This window comes from Homarus americanus, unplaced genomic scaffold, assembly GCF_018991925.1.
Source record: "Homarus americanus isolate GMGI-L3 unplaced genomic scaffold, GMGI_Hamer_2.0 scaffold24260, whole genome shotgun sequence".
In the NCBI taxonomy this organism is placed as follows: Eukaryota; Metazoa; Arthropoda; class Malacostraca; order Decapoda; family Nephropidae; genus Homarus; species Homarus americanus.
The window spans coordinates 9,375,486-9,394,336 of record NW_024721079.1 but is presented as its reverse complement, the minus strand read 5'-3'; the positions used below and the strand labels follow the sequence as shown (position 1 = coordinate 9,394,336).

General features: G+C 44.4%; 1 protein-coding gene across 5 annotated transcripts in view; it reads left to right on the top strand.

Moving 5' to 3' along the window:
* Positions 1-18,851, top strand: part of LOC121861540 (breast cancer anti-estrogen resistance protein 3 homolog) — a 107,913-nt gene that overhangs the window by 46,895 nt on the left and 42,167 nt on the right. The window contains exon 1 of one of the 5 annotated variants that reach the window (XM_042359391.1): positions 2,578-2,648. The exons of 1 other annotated variant lie outside the window; for it this stretch is intronic. Coding sequence is in view for 1 of the 4 variants with exons in the window: in XM_042359388.1 (XP_042215322.1) it covers positions 13,676-13,721 (46 nt within the window). In the remaining 3 variants the exon portion in view is untranslated. Of the gene's footprint in view, positions 1-2,577; positions 2,649-2,796; positions 2,968-13,529; positions 13,722-18,851 lie in introns of those variants that run through there. 3 more of the 5 variants (XM_042359389.1, XM_042359390.1, XM_042359388.1) reach the window with 3 other exon arrangements.

Below are 18,851 nucleotides of genomic sequence, written 5' to 3'. Positions count from 1 at the left end.
CACTAAATGATAAACGTGGGCCAGAGCCTACAAGAGGTGGGGACAACTGCTCTAAATAAAAACGGTGTGCTGGCTCTGCAAACACTGCTTCAAGCCCCCCAGCCCCCCCCCCTCCCCCCCAGCCCCCCTTCCAGTTAGATGCCACCCCTAAGCCCCTCCTGTATAGACATTCTAGAGCCGCCAAACAATTTAAATTGTTTGGATTGGGTTAATTCGGTTAAGTTGAGTTGAGTTACATTAGGTTGTTAGGTCAAATTAGGCTAGGCTAGGTCTGGTTAGGTTAAATTAGATTAGCTTAGGTTAGTTATTGTGATGATGGGAATAGGTAAGGTTAGGTTATCTTAGGAATGGAGATGATCGGAATAAGTGGTGTTAGGAGAAAGAATTATTATCAGTGTTAAACTAAAAATGGAACTATGGGTCAAATACACATTCTCTTGTGTTGTAAGTAATTGTTGAGTTGTGGCGCAGGAACCAGAGGAAGAATGACAGTGTTGGCGAAAGCTATTGTTATAAAATGATTCCCACAAAGACCAGAGAAAAGAATTATTGGTGCTGGAGTGATTGTGTTGGAGACCTGAGACAATAAAATGACCTTTGAGATGACTGTGTGTTTACGGACTGCGTCATATGAGTGTCTTAGTCTGAGTTTGGTTTGTGGCTTTTATTTACACGTACAGTAAACCCTCTCAATAGCGGACTTCACCAATTCAGTAAACCCTCTCAATAGCGGACTTCACCAATTCAGTAAACCCTCTCAATAGCGGACTTCACCAATTCAGTAAACCCTCTCAATAGCGGACTTTACCAATCCAGTAAACCCTTTCAGTAGCAGACTTGACCATAAAATGATGGATACAGTAAACCCTCCCAATACCAGACTAATTCTTGCAAGTCCTGTCCTTTATTAAGAGAATTCTGTTATTGAGAATATCCGTTATTGAGAAATCTAGTATTGAGAAGATTTACTGTATCCATTATTTTATTGAAAAGTTCACTATTGAGAGGATTTTGCTGTAGATTATTTCCGTGAAAAAGCTTTTTGATAATAATTATGCTTAGTTAAATAAGAAATAAGGGACCGTATTTGTTGTTGTTATGACAGCGTGCAGATTGGATACTTTCGGTCTTGTGATTTATTAGAATTCCAATGAAGCATTTAAGAACGATTGGAAACTTCAGTATATTGGGATTTCAAGGATAAAATGAACCGAACTCACCAAATCCACCCTAATCAGCCTCATCTGACACCTTGAAGCCCCACATGACACCCTGAAGCCCCACGTGACACCCTGAAGCCCCGCCTGACACCCTGAAGCCCCACGTGACACCCTGAAGTGACACCCCTGAAGCCCCGCTGGCCCCACGTGACACCCTGAAGCCCCACACGTGACACCCTGAAGCCCACATGACACCTGAAGCCCCACACCTGACACCCTGAAGCCCCACGTGACACCCTGAAGCCCCACGTGACACCCCACCCACGTGACACCCTGAAGCCCCGCCTGACACCCTGAAGCCCCGCCTGACACCCTGAAGCCCCGCCTGACATCCTCTACCCCCACCTGACAGCTTCTATCCCCGACTGACATCTTCTATCCCCCACCTGACGGCCTTCACCCCCACCTGACATCTTCCACCCCCTATCCCGACACCCTTCACCCCTAGCCTGACATCCTCCACCTCACCTGACATCCTCCATCCTTGCCTGACATCCTCCATCCTCATGACATCCTCCACCCTCAACTGACATCCTCCACCCTCAACTGACATCCTCCACCCTCAACTGACATCCTCCACCCCTACCTGACATCCTCCACCCCCACCTGACATCCTTCACCCACCAACTGACATCCTTCATCCACCACCTGAAACCCGTCCGGCGCCATGAAATTTTATCTGATAACCTGAAATTTCATCTGATACCACAACACTTTTTCCTGCATCCCTTCCTTCTCGTGCGGCTCTGGACCCTCGCCTCCTGTAATGACCATAATATTCCCACATAGTCATTAGCTGGGCGGCGGTATCACGGGTTCTAGGTTCAGGGCGGGGCTGGATGGGGCGGGGCGGGCGGGGCAGGGCGGGGCGGGGCGGGTATATACTGTCAATAGCGGAAGTCACTCGCTCGGATACGGTGCAATAAACTAGACCGGAGAGATAGGGGGTGCCCGGTGAGTATTTGTAGGGACGATTTGTGTGTGATGGGCAATGGGTCTGCTGACTGTCTCTCTCGGTGTGTGTGTGTGTGTGTGTGTGTGTGTGTGTGTGTTAACGATCCTCGGGTAATATCTCTCTCCGTCAAACCATGTGTCGAAACCTTTATTATTTATTTGCAAACTTATGCAAATTTTGAGACATTGTATCATTTATGAATTAAATGTTAAATTCAGAAACATAATAATTGTAGCACAAGATGATATTTACGGATGTTACCCTTCGCCAGTATAGCGTTTTCTTTCTTACTGGAGTGTATCGGGTTTTTCTACAAGGTGAGGTTGAGAGAGAAAACGGAGGCATCGTTCAGCTGGGCCTCATTGATTTACACGTTGCTATGGGAACCGCCCTGGCAGAAGCTGTCTAGCTGAGGAGAGTTTCATTATTTTCAGATAATTGATAAGATAACCAAGACTTCAAACAGTTCTGAAGTGAGTGTAAATATACGTGTTATTTTATAATGAGTATTGTGATATCTACTGTGGTTCAAGTTATTAGAAAGAGGCTTCGTTTGATAGTGGTGACTCACCATTGGGGAGTCAGTGCGCACCCACTATGCGCATGGGGAGGATCTTGGGTGAACAAGTGCGCGAAAATCACAACATTACTACAAGTGGAGCTTCTAGTGAGGGGAAGTAAGGGAGTGGGTGTGCTGAGTGTCGTCATAGTCAAGTGAAATAACCTGGAGGTGTGTACCGGCATAAGTGTTTGTGATTAGTGGTGACCAGACAACGTGTAGCGGTCATTGTAGTATGTCCTTTTAACAACTTTTGTTTTTTTGTGAATGGAATAGTATGTCCCAGGATATGTGTGTGTGTGAGTGTGTGTGCGTGTAAGTTTCCATCGATTTTGAAAACGTGAGTGGAAAGTGAAAGCTGTCCTGAGTAATTGTGGTGAAAAATTGACTTGTTTATGTGTTGCTTATTTGATGGGTAAACAATGAGATAGAGGAGTAATGAAGGTTATAGTTGTTGAGATCATGTGGTGTTGTCATACGTGGGTTCAGCTGGTGTTGTTAGTGGCGGCATGTGGACGGTGGGGGCCGCCCGGCGAGGGTTGTGGACGCTTTGTCCTACCGCTCAATACCTACCGGCAACCAGCGGCAAATGGAATAAAGGCAGTTATTGCCATGTCTACCACGATGATTCGAGACACTGAATGGAGACCTGAGTAGCCCCGGGACACATAAGGCCAGTGTCATCCTCCTCAACCACCTCAATAGAAACATAAAAAACTAGTCAGCATTTCGTGTGTTTCCCTAGCATAGGCCTCGGCCACGCGTTCTAGTCTGTTATGGAATATTATTTATACTTCTTTCTTGTATATGGAAGTAATTTTATAATTTATCATAAAAGCCTCGAGAATTTGTGTGGTTGTGAGTGACTTGCCAACCTAACAAAGGCTTTCTGTATATTAGTGATGGTGTTACCGGAAGCGCCTTTGCCCTAGACTAAAGCGGGAACGCCCTTCATATAACTGAGTGAATGTCCATCACATATTGACGGAAAGTTTCCTCGACGATTGACCAGTTTGATATATAAATAATGTTCCCCTTCATTTTGTTGTTCGTCTGAGAAAGTGAGATCAAGATAATTACTTTCCCGTTCCATTACTGAATATCACAAAAAAGATCAAACTGGTGCAATAATCTGTTTTATTACGTTAACAAAATAAGATCATATATTTCCCTTTTTTGTATAAATTTCACATATAAAAAACATTCACTCTCTCCTTTCCCCTTTCCCCTCATCTCCCCTCACTTCACGTTCCCACACCACCCCTCCTCTCTCCCCGCTTCACCTCCCCTCCCTTCATCTCCCTCCCCCCCCCTTTCCCCTTCATATGTAAGTCGTCTTTTCATCTCGGTTAATTCGTAAATTGTAATAATTAACATAAGAATCAACACCAGAGTCGCCGCCAGGGTACACTTCTCACAGCCAGGGTGTTGACGAGGAAATCCAACGTTAAAATTCCTCCATAACCAGAGATGACAGGTCGTATCTCACTGCCCCTCGTAAGGTCGTATATCACTGCCTCTAGTAACCTGAAACACAATAAATAACGTCCACAATACCATCAAGATTATAGTATTGTTTTTACCTTAACTAGATACGTTCACTTAGCACTAGTTAAAAGGAGAAAATGAACGTAGAATCTTCGGTATGAATTCTTATCGCATTCACAGAGGATTGTACTTTAAATCGTATCCTTCTCATCCTCATCCTCCTACTCCATCCTGACTCACTGAACCAACTGGACATAAACATGGCAGACAAAATGACATTGAAATTTGCACTGAAACTCTACCGCTGGGACCAGATGTTCTCTCGCCCTTTTTATTAGTAGGAGGGAGGGACTGAGGAAGGGAAGGGAGGGGGGGAGAGAGGAAGGAAAGGGGAAGGAGAAAGGAAGGCATGTGCTGAGGAAGGGAGAAAAATAGGAACTGGGGAAAGAAGAGAGAGAGGAAGGGAAGGAGGAAGGACGGAAGGAAGGAGGGACTGAGGAAGGCAGGAGGAGAAGGAGGAGGCCTAAACCCAACTGAATATCGTGTATGGAAAGCCACCTCACAATTCACAGTACCTTGAGCAGTTCCCAATCGCAGCTAATGGCAAAGATCATTTTTTTCTATAATTATAATACCCAAAATGTCGGCATAAAAGACCATAGCTTAGAGGGTCTTTTTATATATAATGATCATAAAAACTGGCATAAAAGACCCCCGTGATTAAAATCGGGCTTTGAATAGGTAAGCCATTGAAGGGCTCCCGACCCGGTGTTCTGGCGGAGGGATAAAGACAGCTCCCAGCCGCTGCCTCTTCATTATTGGGATTTTTCTCTGCTGTGATCTGGTGGCTGGGGTGGTCGGCCTTCCTGGGGCGTTGTCTAGCCCGGGGTCCTCTGTGTGTGTGGGAGGGGGTGTTTGTGTAAGTGGGGGGAGTGTGTGTGTAGGGGTATGTGTGGGGAGGGACAGGAGTGTTTTGGAGTGTGTTGGGAGGGGTGTTTGGGCAGGTGTGGCAGAAGGGTGTTTGTTTGAGTGTGTAGGAGGGGTGTTTGTGCGTGTAGCTGGGGGGTGGGCGTTTGTGTGTGTGTGTGTGTGTCTAGGGGTTGTGGTGTTTGTGTCTGTTGGTGAATGTATCTAAATATTTGTGAAAATTCATCTGTATGACTGTATGATTATGTAAGTATGTAAGTTTTGTGGTTGAAGGTTTATGTGTGTATATTGGTACGAGTGTATACGTTTTATGTGTGCACACTGTACATGTCCCTTACTCCTTCACTCCCTCCCTCCTAACCTCCCTCCCTTTGCAGCACATATACATACTTCTTCCCTCCCAGCCCCTCTCCTTCCCCCTCCTTTTTCCCCTCTCTCCCTCCTCCCTTCCCCTCAGCACCTCCCTCCTCCTCCTTCCCCCCTCCTTTTTCCCCTCTCCCTCCTCCCTTCCCCTCATGCTTCCCTCTCTCTCTCCTTACCTCCTTTTTCCCTCTCACTCTCCCTCCTGCCTGCTCCTACTTAGCATATAACCTGTTTTTCCGTCTTCCCTCCAATCTCGTCTACATTTTTTCTTCCCTCTGTCAGTGCTGGTCTATCCATCTTCCTCCCTCCCTCCCTCCCTCCCTCCCTCCCTAGACGCCTTCTTAACAGTGTTGGGTGACCAGACGGCTTCCCCTCCAAAAGACCACACAGCTGATATGCAAATGAAGGCCCTTGAAGTTTAATTAACCCAAGAATTTTGTGAGAATAATCTAGAATTTCTTTCCCTCCTTCCTGAAATGCTGACTTGTGAGATGACATCGCTTTGTTGGGACGTCAGGGGAGGTTGTGTAGGGCGGAGGGAGGGGAGGTTGTGAGGGCGTGTGAGAGGTTCTGATGTAGCTCCCGGCAGCAGCAGCAGCAGCAGTCACACAGTACGGTAGTAAGAGTGGTGGCCTTAGGTGGGTTGTGTCTCAGCTTTTGATTCTGTTCTGTCTGCTTTAATGTTTATTGTTGTGTTGTTGCTCCTCTCTCTCTCTCTCTCTCTCTCTCTCTCTCTCTCTCTCTCTCTCTCTCTCTCTCTCTCTCTCTCTCTCTCTCTCTCTCTCTCTCTCTCTCTCTCATATCCATTACAAAAAATATTCGTCAATGTATTTACACTTCACAGTCCTTCTCACAATGTAGCTGACCATTACACTCACTATTATATTCTGTTACCTTCGTTATCCAATCTTCGCCTCTATTACTTTTTCTCGCCTTCGCTTTTTTTTTTTTTATTTCTTGTTATAGTGTGAGTGACTTGCGTGTTGTACGAGCACGTCATCTACACATCAGCTACAATGGACAGTGATGCAGGTTGTCCCACATACTGAACTGTTTTATCATATAGTACAGGGCAGAGGTTGAGTTAATAGAGACGTTCATAAGCTGTATTGAACTTAGTACAGATGACTACTCGGTCGTGTGTTTTCACTGACAAACATATACTTACTTCATATATACTTCAACTGATATTTTATAGTCGGTTAAAGGTAAACGAAGTAGTGAGTGGTAGCCGAGAGCTCCTTCAGACATGTTAAAGAGAAGTGGTAACTCCTCCCTCTTGCGCCACCACACACAAAACTCACACACAAACAATACTGTGGTGGTGTTGATTCAACCTAGTCTAGATACGCCCTTTCTCCGGGGGAGCTGCACCTTCATAATGCCGTCTCGGAAGGTCTGGTCAGCGCGCCGTAACCCTACTTGTGGGCAGAAATTCTTTGTAGGAGGAACCATATATATCTCTCTCTGTCCTCGGTGACATGATCACGGCCCAAGATACGTCCAAATGGAGGCCCTCGGTAGGAGAGAGTCCAGACGGGGGGGCAGACAGTGCGGGCCCTCGACCCTCCTCCCCTCCAGTCTGTTTGGTCGACACGTAAACACTGGCTTGTCACACTGTCAGTGACTTCGTGCGTCTCATTTCATGCTGTTTAGCCTCGTGGATCTTGGTTTAGGTGGAGACTATAAGAGGTTTTATCTGTTGTATATTTTACATTATTCTCAATAAATTATGGTTTAGAAGTGGATACCAAAATTATGAAATCATTCATGTGGTGTAATCTATCCCTGTGGCGCTGGAACCACTACTCCAGCCTCCAGCAGTCACCTCGCCGCCCACAACCCCACCACACCCTGGGAACATCAACCTCTTCCTCCTCACAACCTCACAAGGGCATCTGTCACATGACACACCATTAGCTACGTGGAAGTGTAAAGCAAACCTGAAACTCTTGCCCCTTACTTACACAACCTTCCTGGTAAACCCTCCCTTTACTCAACTGCCCTCTGTTGGATATTTTTTCGTCATTACATCAGTTGACGTACATAAACACAATATTTCCTGGGGTAAACCCTCACACAGCCTCATCTCTGTTTGTCTCCGTGACTTGTGAAGTAGAGCATGGTGAGGTGTGTGAGGGAGAGAGGGAGGGCTAGGATTGGGTGGTGGGAGGGACGAAGGGTTGGGATGGGGTGGTGTGAGGGAGGAAGGGCTGAGATGAGGTAGTGTGAGGGAGGAAGGGCTGAGATGAGGTGCTGTGAGGGAGGAAGGGCTGAGATGAGGTTGTGAGGAAGGGCTGGGATGGGGCGGTGTAAGCGAGGGAGGGCTGGGATGGGGTGGTGCCACAGCCAATTACCGTAAACACAGACACACCGCCCTACGCCCCACCTATCAGCTGACCAATCACACCACCAACAATGGCTTCCCGATGCTGCACTGACACACTTTACCACCCAAAGTTAATTCAATGTTGACTTTTTCTATGGTGATAATTCGGGATTTTATTCTATTCTGTGTTGCTTTGGTATGAGACGACATAATAGAACTTCGTATAGGGATCACCAAGTGTTTTTGTTAGGGGTCTTGGGCGAGGGTCAATTGTTTTGATGTTGTGTAGAAACGTTCACATGACGTCTTTAATGTTATTTTAATGGATAGGATGAAAGTATTGCCCAACGCTGCCATTTTACTTATATATTTTAAGTGCCTAAGAGACGACTGAAATGTGAACATGAAGGGTTCTTGACCTGCACGAGTGATCATTTCCTTTATATAACTATGAATGAAAAGACGTGATTCAGGGAACGATTCAGAAAAAAAATGAAAGGGACACTTCATGTTAAGAGTAAAAATCCCCTTCAGCCACGACCCTCGCCATCAACACCACAACACAGCTTTCAGAGAGTAGAATATGTTGAAGGAGAGAAAGAAGCACAGTCCCAGTACAGAGAGAGCCTGGGGGAGGTGGACCAACGTGTTAGGGTACTGTGGACGGGAGGTGTAGGAGGGGAGGGGACGAAGGGGGAGAGCCTGTCTAAGAACAGTCTTCCCTTGTCCAACCTTCCTGGAGTTTGTTTGTTGCTAAATCATTCTGGCGGAGAAAGAGTTTTTTAAGTGCGGGGAACAATGATACGAGATAGAGAAGTGAGCACGGTAGCTGGGGAGTGTGCTGATGGTATTAACGGTGTCGTATTGTTTACTTGCGCGTGGACAGACTATGATATATTAGGTTTAGGTGTTGATAGTGGGCGGAGGGAAAGAGAGAGGGAAGGAGGGAGACCACAGTAAGGGGCGTTTTTCCCTAACATTCACGATAACTTTTATGACGTCTTCTCCATATATAACAACAAGATACGCCCTCTTAAGGTTTTGTGATGATCCATTTGACAACTTGAAATACGAGTGACATTCTTTTCTCTCTGATGACTGTGGAGTTTGGCAGAGGTGAGGTATATGAGAGAGAGAGAGAGAGAGAGAGAGAGAGAGAGAGAGAGAGAGAGAGAGAGAGATTCTTTTTAGTGGTTCTTCACGTTTGCCTCTCAATGTCTTCTATGTACGTCTCGTCTCAACTTACCAAAGTGTGATATCTCTGCCTAGTGGAGCTGATATTCGATGATTTTTCTCTGTTTCATGAAGAGGCTGTATCGTTTACCTGTAATTCAGAGCAATATCTTGTGGAGGAAAAATTTACGTTCGTGCGGTTTTGTGCTGAGACTGGGAGGAAGGAAGGTGTAGAAGGGAGTGGGACTTAAGTATGTCATTTGATACCCAGAGAGTCTTTTTTTTCCTCACTTCGTAATGTGTGAGGTTGTTAACAGGTCTTCGTAGAGAGACCAGAAGCTTGTGTATGATGTGTGTAAATTCGTGTATGGTGTATGTAAGCTCGTGTATGGTGTATGTAAGCTAGTGTATGGTGTATGTTAACTCGTTTATTATATACGTTCCAGCGATGGGTGTCATCCCCTCTGACCAAACTCACTTTAAGCTCAGAGAGACGTACATACATGCTGGTGAAACCGTGAGATTGTCTTACTGTAACTGAACTTGAGGACTGACACATACTGCCTTAGGGTATCCGACACTCGTTAAGATGCCAGGAGACGTACATCACCCTTACCTCCCCTCCCAACCCCTCCCCTCCCCTCCCCCAGCTCACTGCTCAGCTGACGCAAGAACAGCTGATGGAGGAACTGTCTGATGTAAGAACAACTGACCTCAGGAACAAAATATTTGACGAAGGAACAGCCAGATGCAAGAACAGCTGATGTCTGAACAGCTGATGTCTGAACAGCTGTTGATCCTCCCGTGACTGGCACTGCCTTAGGTCTCAGCGCTTTGCCAGTGTTGATACCACGAGTCGAACCACACCTCGGAGTTGAACCTTATTTTGTATGTTTAATGTTTATCCTCGTGACAGTCTCTTGCCTCGCCATTACCTTCACCTACACCACCCCTCGCCCTCACTCTCTCTCCTCGTTCCTCGCCCCCGTTACTTGCCTTCACCCCCACCCCCATCCTCGCCCTTACACCCCCCGTCCCCGCCCACCTCTCCATCGCCTCCCTGTCCTCGCTTTCGTTCCTCGCCACCCTGCCGCCCACCAACACCACCCACAGGCACACACCCTCATCCCCCATTACGCCTTATGCCATTTACACGTCTCTCAATCAAATCATGCAGTCACACTTACCACACTGTATCTAGCGCCCGTCTCTACCACCCACGCTCATGGATAATATACGCCCACGCCACCCACGCTCATGGATAATACACGCCCACGCCACCCACGCTCATGGATATTACACGCCCACGCCACCCACGCTCATGGATAATACACGCCCACGCCACCCACGCTCATGGCACCGCCCATACCACCCACACGCTCTCGGATAATACACGCCTACGCCACCCATGCTCTTGGATAATACACGCCCACGCCACCCACAGGTCTAGATATCAACCACCCACATGTAGTTATAATTGACCCATTGATTCACATGATGATACGTTCCGCCTACACTGTGTCATCTCTTTCACTCATGCCGCCCATACTGTGTTATCTCTCACTCATGCCACCCACTCATGCCGCCCACACTGTATTGTCTCACTTACTCATGCCGCCCACACTGTGTTGCTATCTCACTCACTCATGCCACCCACATCACAATACTGTACCTCAAACCACCCACATCACATTATCTCATTCACTCATGCCGCCCACATCACATTATATCACACCTTCATGTCACCCACAGCCTAATATCTCACGCCTATTCCGCCCACACCATCAAATCAAAGCAATTGGCGCCGCCCGCACACCCATCCACGCAGGTGTCGGCCCACCCACCCAACTGGCTCTGGTCTGTGGTGTGTCAATGATGGTGATTTAACATTACCACCCAAAGATATGTACAATATCTCTTGTGTGTGTGTGTGTGTGTGTGTGTGTGTGTGTGTGTGTGTGTGTGTGTGTGTGTGTGTATGTATATATGTATGTATATATGTATGTATGTGTGTGTGTGTGTGTGTGTGTGTGTGTGTGTGTGTGTGTATGTGTGTATTTACAGAGACTTTATACTTGTCACTTCCTCCTGCAAAGATGCTCAGGGGAGAAAAGACAGACCTTAGCCTCAGGAACCAGCATGAGATTTTAAAAGCCTTGAAGTTTTAAACCTAACCCGAAATTTTTTTTTAAACCTAGACGAAGCGGCTCTCGGGGGCTGTTTCTCTACCATACACCTGATTTATGAACTGGCTCTCTATGGTATCAAAAAGCTAAAACTAGTCATCTAAAATAGCAATAGAGAACTAACAGGCACAGTCGTAAACCCTGAGAGTGTATTCAGGGTTTTTTTTATAACCTCCTCTTACACACACACACACGAGAGAGAGAGAGAGAGAGAGAGAGAGAGAGAGAGAGAGAGAGAGGAATTCCTGAAACACGAGGTCCTATAAACACCAAAGAGACATCTGGGTGTGTTACTTGATGACCGGATATATTTTCGACTTTGACTGGAGGATTATTATCTGATGACTAATCTGGGGATTCAGGGTTCATATAAGATAATCTGAGGGCTAATCTGAGGGTTTAGAATTCATAAAGGATTATCTGAGGGTTCAGGGTTCATATAGGATAATCTTAGGACTAATCTGGGGTTCAGGGTTCATTTAGGTAAGTCTCCCATAAGGTGAACTGGAAGTCTGGTGTTCAGTCGAAAGATCTTTAGAAGAGGGTAATTATAGGACGTCTGAAGGAGTAGGAGATGTACCTCGAGATATCTGGAGTCTGGAAAGTTTAAAGGATAAGGAGATCCTTGAGGGTAAGGAAGGGAGGTCTTCAGAGGACGTGGAGATCTCAGAGGCTAGGAGACCCTTGTGGAGATCCTCAGAGGAATAGAGGTCCTCAAGGGCGTGGAGCTCACAGAGAAGTGGAGGCTTTAGAATGTCCTTGTTTAAGCCTTCAGAAACCCAGAGGTCGTCAAGGATCATGAAGTACTTGAGTGTGTGTGTGTGTGTGTGTGTGTGTGTGTGAGTGTGAGTGTGTGTGTGTGTGTGTGTGTGTGTGTGTGTGTGTGTGTGGAGGTCATTAGAGTGACGGAGACGTGTACTCTTGGTTTCCTAAGAGCCAAGAGTGTTCTATCTTAAGAGCCAAGAGTCTTATATAGTCTCATAATGCTCCAGGACTCAAGAGACTTATAATGAACAGGTCCACATTGTCTTCATCAGTGGTTTATTTTGGGAATATATTTTCATCAATGTTTCAATGACGTTCAGCAAGAGTCCACCTCACATCACTTGACCATCATCTCTGCATGGCCTCTCCCCTTCCCTTCTTCCCTCTTTCCCCTACTCCCTCACCCCCCTCCTTCACGACACAACACGGCCTTGGAGTAAAATGTCGCCAATACCATATTAGTCCTCGTTGTTGATGCTACTTCCACCTGCTATCCATCTTCCTCTCTACAGCACAGCTCCTTGCACTTGGCAGAGATCTCCCTCCCTCCCTCCCTCCCACTCCCTCCCTCCACCACCCTCACCCTCCTCCCTCTGCCACCTCCCTCACCTCCTCCTACCCCCCCTCAGTCTACCTGTACTCCTCCTTCTCCTCCATAAAATAGAATCATTAACATCACATCCTCTCTGCCCCTGCCTCTTCTTCTTCTCTTTTCCTCCCTCCTCTCTCCTCTTCTCCTTCTCTTTCCTCCTCCTCCTCCTCTTCTCCTTCTCTTTCCTCCTCCTCCTCCTCCTCCTTATCTTCTTCATCCTCCTCTTCTTGCTTCTCCCCTTCCTCCCCTCCCTCCCCATCTCCTCCTCGCCATATCTTCACCACAGCCTCGTTCTCTCCTCATCTCTCATAATTTCTCTCTCCTTTCTCTCCTTCTCCATCCCCAAGTTCACTTCCTTTCCTCGTCTCTTATCATCACTTCCTTTCCTCCGTCTCTGTATATTTCTGGCTAAATAAACTGTTTCAGTATCAATATTCCCCTCTCCTCTCTTCCCATCCCTTCCTTCCCTCATTTCGCCTTCCTGTCCCTTCTCTTCCCCTTCCTTCCATCCCCTTCACTCCTCCTCCCTTCCCTTCTTTCTCCTCCCTTCCCCTCCATTCTCTTCCCTCCCCTTCACCACAGTGACCTTCTCCTACCCTACTTAACCACTACCATATCCTCCTCCCCATGCTCCCTTCCCCTTCCCTCCCTCCTATCATAACGTCTTCCCCACCTCAGCTTTATTCCCAATTTCAGCATCTCCCCCCTCCCTCCCCTACTTCAACGTCCTTACCTCTACCCTCCCTCCCCTACTTCAACGTCCTTCTCTGCAACCCTCCCTTCGACCTTGTCCTTCCCGCCACCACATTCCCTTCCACCACCACCACCACGATCTTTTCAACCACCACTACCACTATCTCCCTCACCCTGCCCTTTCCCTCCTCCTCCTCCTCCTCCTCCTCTCCGCGCTCCCTCACCCTCCCTCTCGCCCAGCGTGGTGGTGGCTAGTGGGGTCCGGCACTGAGCAGTGTCAGTTGCAGTGTGGAGTGTGTGGGGGGTGTTGCTACTGGCTACCTGGATGGCGGACCTCTTCTCCTCCACCTCCTCTTACTCCTCCCCCTCCTCCTCTCCTCTCCACCTCGTATTTATTTGTTGACACTGGTGAGGCTAAAACTATCATGCAGGCACTGGCGAGGGATCACCACATGCCACCATCTGTCAAAGGTATCATTTTTATCAACTTGTGTTTCTCCGCCATCGAAATTCTTGAGTCTTGATTGAACTTACACGTGATGGGAAGGAGTTTTTATATAAGATACTCAAAGATAACAAGATCATTAAGGATTGTTGAGTGTACAGATATAATGAAGAGAAATATGTTTATACAAGTCGGTGTAAAAACTTGGACGAGTGTAAAAGAAAAAAAAAAAAACCAAGTGTCAAGTGATATGACAGATGACAATTGTTGTTGTTGTTGGTGAAGGAAGGGTGAGGGCAAGGGTTACGACACACACACACACACACACACACACACACACACACACACACACGAGACAAAGAAACAAGTGGTTAGAGGGTCGATCACTATCTGTAGCACCTCACACTGGCACTTGTAGGACGCACTTAAAAGACACTTGTATAAGACGCCGAGCTATAGTAAGTTATCTTGATCCTCCTCCTCCTCCTCCTTCTTCTTTTGCTCCTCGTCTTCTTTCTTGTTCGCCTCATCCTCCTCCACCTTCTTCTTCCTCTTCCTCCTTCTTCTCTTCCTCCTCATTCTTCTTCTCCTCATCCTTCTCATACTGTTCCTTCTCCTCTACTTCCGTGTGTCGTTGTCGTTGTCACTTGGATGTAGCTACCGTGTTAATCATTAGTTACGGTTCCTTTAGTCACGCTGGTCTACTCTAGAAAACTAATGCGCGCCTACAGGACCACCAACCTCTTATTAAATTATCCTGTTAATACCATTGTAATTACTACTCTAAATGAGGGTCGTTAACCTCCGCCCTGGGTCATTGTCAAGTCATAGAGGTTTAATGTCTGCTTGTTTGTCAGTTTGTTGTTGTTTGGAATGGTAGTGGTGGTGGTGGTGGTGGTAGTGGTGGTGGTGGTGGTGGTGGTAGTGGTAGAGGTAGTGGTGGTGGTGGTGGTAGTGGTACTGGTGGTGGTGGTGGGAGTAGACGTGTTGTACATAATTTTTTTTTAGTTATGGCTGTATATTTAGTGTTAGACAGACAGACAGACAGACAAAAACAGACGGACAGACAGAAAAAACAGACAGACAGACGGACAGAGAAAAACAGACACAGACAGACAGACAGACAAAAACAGACGGGCAGACAGAAAAAACAGACATGGAGTTAATGGTGACGTGAGTGGTGATGATGATGGTGAGCCATGAAGATAATGGTGACGTGAGTGGTGATGATGGTGAGCCATGAAGATAATGGTGAAGTGAGTGGTGATGATGGTGAGCCATGAAGATAATGGTGAAGTGAGTGGTGATGATGGTGAGCCATGAAGATCATGGTGACGTGAGTGGTGATGATGGTGAGCCATGAAGATAATGGTGAAGTGAGTGGTGATGATGGTGAGCCCCATGAAGATCATGGTGACGGAGTGGTAGATGATGGTGAGCCATGAAGATACGGTGGAAGTGAGTGGTGATGATGCAGGAGCCAGAAGATCATGGTGACGTGAGGGTGGTGATGGTGATGAAGATACGGTGAAGTGAGGTAGGTGATGGTGAGCCATGAAGATAATGGTGAAGTAGAGGGTACGTGATGGTGCTCGCGCGATACGCGAAGCAGTGGTGATGATGGTGAGCCAAGAAGACTGCGGTGAAGTGAGTGGTGGTGATGGTGGTTTTCGCGAAGATAATGGTGAAGTGAGGGTGATGATGGTGAGCCATGAAGATCATGGTGACGGAGTGGTGATGATGGTGAGCCATGAAGACTGGTGGTGACGGAGTGGTGATGATGGTGGCTTCATGAAGATAATGGTGAAGTGAAAGTGTAGACAGACGCAGCGACCATGGTGATGTGAGTGGTGATGATGGTGAGCCATGAAGATCATGGTGACGTGAGTGGTGATGATGGTGAGTCATGAAGATAATGGTGAAGTGAGTGGTGATGATGGTGAGCCATGAAGATAATGGTGAAGTGAGTATTGATGGTGATGAACAGTGCAAATAGTGGTGAAGTCAATAGTGAATGGTGATAAACAATGAAGGCAATGATGAAGTAAATAGTGAGCTTGGTGACCTTTGGACGTAATGATGAAGATTATAGTGATCCCAGTGAGTTATGTTGCTCAGAGGTGATATTGGTGACGCCATTAAGTTATGCTGGTGATTATAGAGACTTGAAACATATTGGATATATTATAATCTACTGAAGACAACAGTACGCGAAGACAGTGAAGCCAATGGAATATAATGAAGTGAAAAGTTATTGTTATTTATGGTGAAAATTATGAAGTTATTGTTATCTATGGTGAAAATAGTGAAGTTATTGTTATCTATGGTGGAAATGGTGAAGTTATTGTTATCTATGGTGGAAATGGTGAAGTTATTGTTATCTATGGTGAAAATGGTGAAGTTATTGTTATCCCTGGTGAAAATGGTGAAGTTATTGTTATCTATGGTGAAAATGGTGAAGTTATTGCTATCTATGGTGAAAATGGTGAAGTTATTGTTATCTATGGTGAAAATGGTGAAGTTATTGCTATATATGGTGAAAATGGTGAAGTAATTATCTATGGTGAATATGGTGACAATAATGGATTTTTTATAACGTACTGTAAACACAACTGAATCCGAAGAATAAGACGCAGGAAAAACAATAAAAACATTGGCTCAATTACAGTGACAACATTGGATAATTTACAGTGACAACATTGGCTCAATTACAGTGAAAATTTGGATCAATTATAGTGAAAACATTGGACCAATTACAGTGAAAACATTGGATAATTTAGAGTGACAACATTGGCTCGTTTACAGTGACAACATTGGATCATTTACAGTGACAACATTGGATCATTTACAGTGACAACATTGGCTCGTTTACAGTGACAACATTGGCTCGTTTACAGTGAAAACATTGGATCATTTACAGTGACAACATTGGATCATTTACAGTGAAAAAAATATCTACTGACAGTGATAACAGGGGTTCGATTATGGTGAGGACAGTAAAAATAATTGGGAGATAATTGATAATTTATGGTATAAACTGAAACTAAATGAAAACAAATATCGAATTATGATAAGAATTTAAATTAATTGATAATTCACAGTAAAGACTTAAAATAATTGATAAAATATAATACAGAGAATGAAAACAATACAACTATTATAATATAGCTAAATATTATACAAGAACAGTCGATAATTAATAAATATGAATAAATAAAAGTAAATAAATGTGAAGTGTGAAAATATTACATCGTTTATGAATGGCATTAAAAAAAATTATATCGTTTATGAATAGCGATAAAATTATATCGTTTTATTATGGCAGTAAAAATTATATCGTTTATGAATAGCATTAAAATTATATCGTTTATGATTAGCAGTAAAATTAAACGTTGCAGGATGACAGTAAAAGAATTTATATCGTTTATGAATGACAGTAAAATATTACATCGTTTATGAATGGCATTAAAAAATTCAACCCAAAATAATAAAGAAAATGACTAAATGAATGAGTCGTAGCTAACTCATTAATTTATTTTATTGTTTTGTAGTGAAAAAATGAATTAAAATTTATATATGTTGGTAATTTTGGTAGATGAAGAGTAGAGATTGATTGTGGTAGAGGACTGATGAGAGAGAGAGAGAGAGAGAGAGAGAGAGTGAGTGTGTTTGTGTGGTGGTGGTGATTGTAGTGGTGTTTGTGTGATGTTTGGTGGTGGAGTGTGTTTGTATGTGTGTGTGTGTTGGGAGGGAAGGGGTTGAATGTTATAGAGAAATGTTGGTGTATGTAGTGAGTGTGTTTGTGTATGATGTTGGTATGGTGTGACGGCAGTATAGTGTGTGGTGAGTGAGTGATGGTGAGGGTTGTGTTAGTGAGGGCCCTGTTGTGGATACCTAGTAGCTGTTGAGGGAGTGGTCAAGGAGAGAGAGAGAGAGAGAGAGAGAGAGAGAGAGAGAGAGAGAGAGAGAGAGAGAGAGAGACGACGATACGAAATTCGAAATTAAAATATAATGTAAAAAAAATCAAGAACAACCATTATAAATACAGTTACAGGTATAAATACACTTACAGGTATAAATACAGTTACAGGTATAAATACAGTTACAGGTATAAATACAGTTACAGGTATAAATACAGTTACAGGTATAAATACAGTTACAGGTATAAATACAGTTACAGGTATAAATACAGTTACAGGTATAAATACAGTTACAGGTATAAATACAGTTACAGGTATAAATACAGTTACAGGTACAAATACAGTTACAGGTATAAATACAGTTACAGGTATAAATACAGTTACAGGTACAAATACAGTTACAGGTACAAATACAGTTACAGGTATAAATACAGCTGCAGATATAAATACAGTTACAGGTATAAATACAGCTACAGGTACAAATACAGCTACAGGTACAAATACAGTTACAGGTATAAATACAGTTACAGGTATAAATACAGCTACAGGTATAAATACAGTTACAGGTATAAATACAGTTACAGGTATAAATACAGTTACAGGTATAAATACAGTTACAGGTATAAATACAGTTACAGGTATAAATACAGTTACAGGTATAAATACAGTTACAGGTATAAATACAGTTACAGGTATAAATACAGTTACAGGTATAAATACAGTTACAGGTATAAATACAGTTACAGGTATAAATACAGTTACAGGTATAAATACAGTTACAGGTATAAATACAGCTACAGGTATAAATACAGTTACAGGTATAAATACAGTTACAGGTATAAATACAGTTACAGGTATAAATACAGTTACAGGTATAAATACAGTTACAGGTATAAATACAGTTACAGGTATAAATACAGTTACAGGTATAAATACAGCTACAGGTACAAATACAGCTACAGGTATAAATACAGCTACAGGTACAAATACAGTTACAGGTATAAATACAGTTACAGGTATAAATACAGTTACAGGTATAAATACAGCTACAGGTACATTACAGCTACAGGTACAAATACAGCTACAGGTACATTACAGCTACAGGTACAAATACAGCTACAGGTACATTACAGCTACAGGTACAAATACAGCTACAGGTACAGATACAGATACAGTAAATTTGATAATGAAACACTGTCGAAAAGCGTACACTACTGCCTTAAGGTAAATAGTACA